The sequence below is a fragment of the Cibotium barometz genome, chromosome 5, assembly GCF_041138505.1.
Source record: "Cibotium barometz isolate CiBa-2024 chromosome 5, ASM4113850v1, whole genome shotgun sequence".
Classification (NCBI taxonomy): domain Eukaryota; kingdom Viridiplantae; phylum Streptophyta; class Polypodiopsida; order Cyatheales; family Cibotiaceae; genus Cibotium; species Cibotium barometz.
The window spans coordinates 31,943,953-31,954,219 of NC_141050.1; the positions used below are offsets into that span (position 1 = coordinate 31,943,953).

The 10,267-nt window shown below is 40.4% G+C and overlaps 1 protein-coding gene across 1 annotated transcript; it reads right to left on the reverse strand.

Moving 5' to 3' along the window:
* Positions 1-376: 376 nt before the first annotated feature.
* LOC147638361 (actin-like) lies at positions 377-2,816 on the reverse strand. The gene is made up of 5 exons (XM_086798287.1): positions 2,666-2,816; positions 1,930-2,005; positions 1,431-1,824; positions 729-1,342; positions 377-633 (listed from the first exon to the last, which is right to left on the reverse strand). Exons 2-5 carry the CDS (start codon positions 1,987-1,989, stop codon positions 568-570), a joined length of 1,134 nt encoding a protein of 377 aa, XP_086654413.1. The 5' UTR covers positions 1,990-2,005; positions 2,666-2,816; the 3' UTR covers positions 377-567.
* Between the last annotated feature and the right edge of the window lie 7,451 nt (positions 2,817-10,267).

Genomic DNA, 10,267 nt, shown 5'->3' on the forward strand with positions numbered 1-10,267 from the left:
GCTCTGCATAGAGGTAGGATATTTTTGCCAACAGTAGAAAGAAGGCCTACAAAGATAACATTTGAACACTAACAATGTCACAGTTGTGGTGTTTACAAACATAGGAACAATGGGTGGTGGAAAAGCTCGACTGTGGAGCTTGATGGTGAACGGGCAGAGACATTGACACGAAATTAGCACGAATTTCCACATGCTCCATAAATGTGTGCGCACCCTCGGCAACCTACTTAGCAATACGTGCGTGAAGGGTGGCATTGAAGAGACTTCAATGACCCATACATCTGTACCTACAGGCTCAAATGCTAGAGACTCACAAGGGGGGTGAAAAAGTTCTAGTTACGAGATAAAGTTCAATGCCACTTGACCTGAAATCCAGTAGCCTAGAAATATGGAGCCTAATTAAAAAAAGGCTAATCAAGGAGATACAACTAGCACTGCTCCTGATGATTAAAGATGTCACATACTTACAAAGATTCAGCAAGCACAACTATATGTCCATTCAAAAAGTACTCTTGCACTGCAAAAAGGAAACCATAGCCATATTGTGCCTCTGCTATTGAGAACACTTTAGAAGCACTTTCTGTGAACAATGGAAGGTCCAGACTCATCATACTCAGCCTTCGCTATCCACATCTGCACATGACAGCACTGATATAAGTAATGATCCACTAAAAATAACAAGGGCAGGGTCTCACAACAACAATAAGCCTCTAGGTTAAACTCCAAACCTGCTGGAATGTACTGAGAGAAGCCAAGATTGATCCTCCTATCCAGACACTGTACTTTCTCTCAGGAGGAGCCACCACCTTGATCTTCATGCTGCTTGGCGCAAGTGCAGTGATCTCTTTGCTCATTCTATCAGCAATGCCAGGGAACATAGTGGACCCACCACTAAGCACTATGTTTCCATACAAATCCTTCCGAATATCCACATCACACTTCATGATGGAATTGTATGTGGTCTCGTGGATACCAGCAGCTTCCATTCCAATCAGAGATGGCTGAAATAACACCTCTGGACACCTGAAGCGCTCAGCACCTATTGTTATTACCTGTCCATCAGGTAGCTCATAACTCTTCTCCAAAGACGAACTGCTCTGGGATGTCTCTAATTCCTGTTCAAAATCCAATGCCACATAAGCAAGCTTCTCCTTCATGTCACGCACAATTTCACGCTCAGCAGTCGTGGTGAATGAGTAGCCCCGCTCAGTAAGAATCTTCATCAAAGAATCTGTGAGATCCCGACCAGCTAGGTCAAGTCTGAGGATAGCATGTGGAAGAGAATAACCTTCATAAATGGGAACCGTGTGGGTAACACCATCACCAGAATCAAGCACAATACCTAAAACGCAACAAGCTTCTTAGAATCCCAAATAGGAGCTGACAATCAAGAAGAAATTAATGTATGAAAGAGCATCGTATGGCCTCACCAGTAGTACGGCCACTAGCATAAAGGGAAAGCACTGCCTGTATGGCAACATACATTGCAGGGGCATTGAAGGTTTCAAACATAATCTGAGTCATTTTCTCTCTGTTGGCCTTAGGGTTTAGAGGGGCCTCTGTCAGCAGTACAGGATGCTCTTCTGGAGCGACACGAAGCTCATTGTAGAAAGTGTGGTGCCAAATCTTCTCCATGTCATCCCAATTTGTCACAATCCCATGCTCAATTGGATACTTCAAGGTCAGTATACCCCGCTTTGACTGAGCCTCATCTCCAACATATGCATCTTTCTGTCCCATACCTACCATTACACCAGTATGGCGAGGCCTGCCTACAATACTCGGAAAGACCGCTCGAGGGGCGTCATCACCTGCAAAACCAGCCTACAAAACCACAACTAACATCAACACACAGCTGAGATACAATAAAAAACAAGCTTATACCATAGGTAAACCAAAACCAATTTTGGGATTCCTGCATAAACTTACCTTGACCATGCCTGATCCATTGTCGCACACAAGTGGTTGGATATCTTCCGCATCACCCATATTTGGGTAGGTTGATCTGCCATAATCAGTGATATAGCATTCAGACACCATCAAAAAGGCTCCATGAAGAGTTTAAAGATGTAAGGGGCAAAGTGAGTGACCATGCTTACACCAGAAAGAGCTAGGTGAGTGCTAGAATGAGCAAACTTTGGGAACAAGAGCATTGAATTGAATATTAAGTCCGTCAAGACGACGCGAAACGGACAAATACCAAAGGATTTGAAGCAATAAACAAAATCTAGACTCGATCTGATATAAACAAGCCAGTTCAGCAATCTACATGCAGCCATGTCTGCATGACTAAGATGAAAGAGAGCCATCGATGCTGTGCATGTGCTATTGGCCGTGAATAACCTCGGTCTTATGCCTTGGTGATCTATATAATTCTTACTGCGCTCGTGATCTGTGAAACCCTAATTGCCTTCGTGATCTGTGAAACCCTACCAACATTAGAGCTGACAGTCTCTGTACAACCGTGATCTGTGCATCTATAGCCGTAAGCTACCTGCGAAACCCTGGCTGCTTGTGATCCGTGAAACCCTAGCTGCAAGATCTACTTAGACCTGCGAAACCCTGACTACTCAGACCTGCGAAACTCTGACTACTCAGACCTGCCAGACTCTAACTAGATCGGTAAAACCTTAACTAAAAAAAAAAAAAAACAAAGAAGCCCGACCTGGAAGACGGCAGAAATCGATGAAGAGGAGAGAGGACAAAGCCTTCTGTTGCACCTGCTCTAAGGCGATGGCGAGAAACTGGGAGGTATGAGGATGGCGGGAACCTGCGAGCGGCGGCAGCACCCTTTCCGATACATTCAAACAGTCCCTTTCGGATCTGAATTAATCTCAACCGTTCTTCTCGTCGCCGTCTAATTTGGATGGCACCGTCTGTTTTTGACGCCGGGCGTGAGTGCCACGTGCTTATTCTCCATTTTGCTATTGCTTAGTCTTTATGCTACTTCTCTATTCGAGTCTCGGAACGAGCTTGCTCGCTTCTCACCCTGGCTCGAAAAACAAAAACAAATAATTGTTATAAAAGAGTAGAAGAAGAGAAAACCCAACCCTAGTGACACAGTGGCCGCATCGAGGAAGACCATGGGACCTCAACGTAGGTTGCCCGTCGCTCACGCAAAACAAGAGACCAGTGGATCGTAGACAATGGAGCCATAGCATATGAGATACAAGCTAGATTGGTTTGAGGATCTTTCTATGAGTGTAACACTTGCATTAAGAGACCAAGAGGGAGGACTCTTTTAGCTCACGGTTTTACTTGCCTAGGTTGGTGGCAATGACAGTTAGTTAGGGCACCACAGGTATGGACATACGAGTTACCCCATTCTTGCAAGTGATTCTTTGGTTCAAGGGCTACCCAAATTCAACCACCCTTATGCCATTTGTGAGACTTGCATGAAAGGCAAGCAACATGGGAGATATTTTCTAAGGAGATCAATTACAAGGCTAAGCAACTCAAGTTGATGCATTTGAAAATATGTGAAATGAAAAATGAATCTTTGAAGACATTGTCTATTTTCTTATTTTCATTGATGATTTTGTCATGGGTTTATTTGCTTAAGAATAAGAATTCTCTTGAAAAATTTTATGAATAGGACAATTGAAGTGGAGAAGCACTCGTACCATAAGGTCAAGGTTCCAGGACAAATAGGAGGGTTGAAGTGGAGAAGCACTCATACCATAAGGTCAAAGTTCCAGGATAAACTGTGGAGTTGAATATATGTCCAAAGAGTTTTTTAATTATTGCAAGCATTATGTGAGATCCAAATGAAACTTACCAACACTTACATTGCATCCTACAATTGGATGGAGATGACTAAGGCCATGCTTCATTCCAAGAGTATGCCTCTCACATTTCGATCAGAGATGACAGCGACTATATACATCTTCAAATGCTCTCCACCAAAAATAGTGAATGGGAAGACTCTCAAAGTGTAACATTCCTTCTCAGCCTGAATAATGAATAAGCTTTTACCTCAATCCCATGTAATCATTCTCTATTTCAGAATGCAAGAAAATATTATTTTTACCTAGAGAGAAGAAAAATTCTAGAGCGAGGTAATTCAATATTGAGATATTTTTGGATATAAAAATCCTCCTAATATCTAAAATATAATTCCCTGAAATAGAAGTTCAAAATAAATTCTCTAATGTGCACTAGGAATCAATTAAAATTTGTATTAAAGGCCTTAGCCGCCTAAGGATCCAGATTTCAGAAATTTTTGCATTATGGTCCAATTAAGGTTCCAATGGGCCAATAGGGTTAATCCAAGTGTTGGGATGAGATAAATCCAAAGAATAAAAGAAAATCCCAAAAATAAGTAAATGCTCACATAAGATAAAGAGTTGACTGAGTACAAGGTTTATTAGTTAAAAATTATGAGATATTAGTAAAAAAATGAGATATTTAGAAGAAATGATGCATTGTTGACACCTCAATATAAGAAGGGAATGCCACATCAAGGAGGTGCCTTTTTCTTCATGATTACTTGAGTTCTTTAATCTAAAAAAATGGGATATTTTTCTCTCTCCTCTCTCCTAGATCAAACTGGATCAAAAAGAAAGCCAAACTGGTCCAAATCTTATCCAAATTGAGTCAAACTGAAGCTGGAAAGCCCTAGAACCCAGTTGGACTTGGTTAGTGGCCTCCCTCACCTATAAATAGACCCTCAATCCTTTGTATTCTCATCTTTGAGCTATACCATGCCAGTATTATCTTAAAATAATCATATTTCTATTATCCCTTAATTTTCCTCTTCTTTTGGGGAGGTTGGAGCTTCTCTCTCTCTCCAACAACTCTCGAAGTTGCTCTTCTCCTCTTGGTAACCAATTGATTGGTTGGGGACTTCACTACTAATAAGGAAAGAATCAAGCCAATCTTAGTGGTGGAAAGATTAATTTTTATGGTTTTTTTTAATTATCTCAATAACTTTCTTCTTCTCAACCCCTCTCAAGCTTGAGAAGCTTTCAAAATGATTATTTTTATTCAAATCAAGCTTTTCCTAAGATTCTTAATGTTTAATTAGAATTAAGTTAATCTTTATGCTTATTTATAATGCTTTTCTTAAATCTCTCTCTAAAAGAATAGTCATCTTTATGGCTAAATCTTTAGCAAAAGAATGTTTCTCAATGACAATCTCTTATTTCAAAACTAAACTCTAGGCTTGATGAGCTAGAGATTAAGAAAATGATATTTTCATGATTTTGTGCTAGTAAAAATAATACTTATTACTTTTTAGATTGTTTATGAGTAGATAAAAATTACTTTAATTCATTCTAAACAAGAAAAGGATTATCCTAGTAAATTGGAAAAAGAGGAATGTCTAAATTAGCTTAATCTAGTGAAATAATCATAATTATGTTTATAATTATGATTAAAATTATGATTTGAATACATAGTTTAAATTTAAGCTTTTTAAAAAAGAACTTCTATCATATTTTCATTACAAGCTTTTATTCTTTTTGGAAATTTGAGAATTATCAGTTATAGCAGCGAAGCTATGGTAAAATTTTCAGATAAAATACATATCTTATTTTTATGCATAATACTAAAAGAGGAATTCCTACCATATTGTAGGTTTAGAAATTTTAAGCAAAAAGAATGACTTTGACCATATTATAGGTTTAGAAATTTTAAGCAAAAAGAATGACTTTGACCATATTGTATACTAATGTTGATGATTAAATTGGTGGAAAGAATATTCTTAGATATTTTTATGTGGATAAATCAACAAATTGATATATACCCAAAATTGATATATTTTTATGTGGATAAATCAACAAATTGATATATACCCAAAATTGGATTAGTGGAAGAAGAGTATTTTTATAAAATCTCGATATTCTCGTGTAGAACTATTTTTTTAATTCTATTGTGGTTAGGAAGGAAAGAAACTCATAAAGTTAGAATTTTCTTATGATTAGAAGTTTCATTAATTTATTTGGAAGAAAATGCTTAGGAATCAAAGTTAGAAGTAAACCGAATAATTTTTGGTTAGACCACGACCGTAAGAATGGCGGCCAATAAATTACTTGTCCATCTCTCGAATCTGAATCAAGCAAAAATCTCGTGTGACCAATTCCGAATCTTGACATAAAGAATAGACTACCGTTGAATTAGAGTAGTTTTCCTTTAACCACAAAATCACTAAGAATCAAGTTGGAAATTCCGTCAAATGATGGGTAGATTACCCTGATGTGAGATCAGTGATTCTCATTAAGAAAATCTGGATTGTGGGGAGAAAAAGGGTCTTGTGGAATCAAACTCAAACCGGGAATTCTACTTGCATAGAACCTCTATTTTTTAAAGGACTATTTTACGCCAGAATGCTGGAGGAAGCATTTGGTTTGTGATTAACTAAGGAGAGACTCGTCGCAACAGTTGGCGGGGAGTCGTCGAGGGACGTCGCTCGCGGCAAAGCCTGCCAAGGTCTTGACCAGCCTCGGTATGGTTAAAATGGTGCACTTCTGGTACGATGGGCGAGGACCGACGAAGCGATCCCTGAGTGAAGTGCAAGGACACCTAAGTAGGATCCTAGAGGGTTCTGATTTGGGCTCGTAGTTACTAGGACACCCATGCATACGTCGAGGAAGATATGGATAAACTGGAAGGAATTTATTTTTGTGAACTGGATTTCAATATTGAATCTCGTTGTTTGACTGGTCTTCAACAGAGAGTCCGGATGATATATTTTTGTAAAACAATGGACTCAATATTTTGGAGGATTATGATCAGTAATACTATGTTTTCATTTAAAGATTATTTTAAAGATAGCCGAATCTGTTAAAATGGCAATTTCATATTGGGTGTGTAAGTGGTATGACTACCTTGAATTTTGCTTGAACCGCCAGCTAGGGGGCCTAGGAATTATTTTCCTTAATACCCGGGCAAAACATAACCAAATTTTTATCAAAGAATCCCACCAATACAGTGGTTGGGCGGTTGGCTAGAGCCCATGGGCCGTCGGTTGGGGTTAGGCTGGATCGGAGGATTCCTACGATACAAATAGTTATGATTAAATTACGTTAGTTAGATTAAGTCATAGGAAGACCCTTGTTCTGTGTGGGATGGAATCAGCGGTTGTGCCTCGCTAAAGGGGGGAAAAGTGGTGATTCTATGGACCAAGTGCAAGTCTCTTCCTTGATCTGGCCATGTGACTTTCGGGCTCGGTCAGATCAGTTTGGTTAGTTAAGACTTTGACTCGTTATATCAATTCTCCCATTAGATGATTTTCCTGGTGGAATCGCCCGTGCCTTCCAGGCGAGGTAAGTTTTTCTGGGTTCGGTTTTTCGGAGGAACCATCGGGCAAGTCTCTTGTCTGGACATCCGTGGGGCGAGGCCCCGAGTGTGGATCCCTGCCCCGCGCGAGAGGCTGACGCTGCTTTCGCCCCGCGGGGGCATCTCGAAGGGGGCGTTTGTCTCACAACTGGTATCAGAGCTTTGTTCAAAGCTAAGAAGGAAAAACGAATTCTTATCAGAAATTTATAATAAAAACTCAAAAAGAACATTTATTTATTGCATTTTTATTCCTTAAGCTTCATTAATGAAGACTTTTAATCAATGAATTTGGTTTTATAGATGGAAGTTCCATGCTTATCCGGTATTCCCATTCTCACCCAGTCACACTGCTTTCGCCTTCGAGCATATCGTCTCTTCTGCTACGACTTGAATGAGCAGAGCCAGACTCACAAACCATTTCGAGGATTTATATTTCCCAGACCCAGCGGAGAGACATCAGCAGCACAAGTGGTTTGTAGAGCAGTATGTCCACGCCTTTTGCAACCATCGCATGATGCTAAGGGAGAATATCTCCTTGGCCATGATCCTGATGAGGCTAAAAGTGATTCATGGTGTTATTCTGTATCACCCCACGCCTCGAGATTTCAGACTTTCATGCCATATCTATAGACTTCTTAGCTGCTTTATTCCAAAGAGTAAGATAGTAGCTCCTTTAGCAATGAGGGAGCATTTGTATTGGGGCATGCCTGTAGCCCAGTATCGTCGTCTTATGCATTTCCCGCGGAGGTTTTGATTTTTTGGAACCAAGATGCTCTATCTACATATTGCAATGTTTATATAAATAAAGAAATGTTTTGTGAAAAATTCCCTGTTATATAAGTGATTGTTTATTATATGATGAATTGAAGAAACAATATCCGTTTCTCGCACATATGTCATAGATCTCCAATAAGATCGATTATCTTGTTTAAGCAATTATTTTTCGAACCTCTTAAGTCTTAGGATCTCGTTGACGAAATCAAATAAAAATTTAATAATGTATCATTTTTAGCAGAATCATGAGGCGCGCGAACCATGGCCGATAGCCAGATCCTCTCACTAATGAGGAAGAGCTTGACCCCGATGTTTGCAAAGCCCTTCACAGAACTCAGCTAGGTACCTTCAAGGGTGAAGGGGAGAACTTAGGCGAGGCTGTGGAGAAGTGGGTCGTCGAAGCAATGGAAGAATATTTTGATGTCAACGAATACAATGAGAGGAGCAAAATGGCTCTTGCAAGGCTGAAGATAGTGGAAACAGCCACGGTGGTGGCATGGAGAAACCATTGCGATACCAACTAGCTGGATAGGAACACACAGTCCTGGAATGATCTCAAAGCTTATCTAAAGAAGAGATTTTGTCCCCCCACATTTTTAGAAACCAAGATGAATGAATTCTTAGAGTTAAACCAGGGGAGCAAAACTATTGAAGAATATCACCAGGCGTTCGCTCTTCTCCTCAAGTACCACCACCGCTAGATGAAGAGCAACTCATGGCCAGGTTTATTCGAGGAATGAACGAACCTTTGGACACCTTGGTCAAGAAGGCCAAGCCAATTTCCATGGCTGAAGCTGTAAGAATGGCGAAAGACTTTGCCAAAGCCTTTATCGTTAAAGTCCTGCCAAAGCCAGTTCCCTCATCCTTCAAGAGATTCCAAACACCAGGAAGTTCTTCCAACCTTCCGCCTCCAAAGAGACACCAAGGTCCCAATTAGAATATGGAGACAGGAAGTTTCAGAAATGAAGCAAGACCTTTTCCTTGAAGCTCTTTCTCAGGAACTATGGCTCTTTCTAGAATGTAGAGGGAAGAGCTTCGAAGTGAGAATAGGTGTTTCGGTTGTCAAGGAATTGGGCACCGACTCAAGGATTGTCCATCTCCTTCTATGGGCCAAGGAAGCCAAGGTGCCATAGTTCAGAGACAAACTCCTTCATAGTCCAATCAGGGTACCGCGCACCAAAATCAGGGCAACCCCAGAAGAGTGCCAGCTCAGCCTACAGCCTCCATGCAAAGTAATCTCCAAACTCCCTCCCAGAATTGGGGAAACCAAAGAGAGAGAGTTGCACCTCAGACTACAACAGCTAGAGCCATCACTATAGCTGAGGAAGTAGAGGAAAAAAAAGGACAAATCTATGCCACGATTGAGCATCAGGGCGGTAGAATCGTCAATTCTCAGTCCTCCAAACTCCAGCAGAGTACCAAGGTAAGCAATTCAAGCTTTTGATTGATTCAAGCAGTACTCATTCTTTTATTTCCCCAGGATATCTGCATAAGTTAGTCCTAAATCAAAAATCAGGAAAACCTATGCAAGTGGAATTGGCTAATGGGGGAAAGATTCTTTTCACACATCTTGAGACAGACCCTATTCAGCTTAGTCTAGATGGGAACGTAACAGATTGCCAGTTTAGAGTCCTACCCTTAGGAATCTATGATGGAATCCTTGGAATGGATTGGCTCCATAAGAATCAGGCTGACATTCATTGTCATAATGGAACCACCTCTTTCCTTGACCTTCACGAGAATAAAGTTCAAGGAACTAGAATTTCTGAATCCCCAATGCTGCAATTAGTCAAGGCTTCTAAATTGTTAAAGGGGCTCAGAAAGAGGCAAGCTGTTTATGTCGTTAAGATGAATCCGATAGACATAAAATGCAAGGCTAAAGAACCAGAGTGGTTAAGTGAGTATGCAGATGTGTTCCCTGAAGAGCTGACTGAGATGCCTCCGACTCGTGAAGTAGTTCATGAGATCGAGTTAACCCCCGAAGCTTAGCTAGTAGCCCAGTGTGCATACAAAATGCCAGTTCCTAAAGCCATAGAACTTAAGGAGCAGTTAAGACAACTGTTAGAGCACGGATTCGTTAAACCCAGTGTTTCACCTTGGGGTGCGCCTGTTCTCTTTCAGAAGAAGAAAGATGGAACATTAAGACTTTGTATTGATAACAGTGGATTGAATCAGTTAACAATTAAGAATAAGTATCCTATTCCTAGGATTGATG

What these genes read in the sequence shown, in the direction of transcription:
- LOC147638361 (XM_086798287.1), bottom strand. Translation starts at nt 1,989, where the DNA reads ATGGGTGATGCGGAAGATATCCAACCACTTGTGTGCGACAATGGATCA. An exon ending in TGCTAGTGGCCGTACTACTG is followed by an intron (nt 1,343 to 1,430) that starts GTGAGGCCATAC and finishes GTTGCGTTTTAG; the next exon opens with GTATTGTGCTTGATTCTGGT. An exon ending in CTCTCAGTACATTCCAGCAG is followed by an intron (nt 634 to 728) that starts GTTTGGAGTTTA and finishes TGTCATGTGCAG; the next exon opens with ATGTGGATAGCGAAGGCTGA.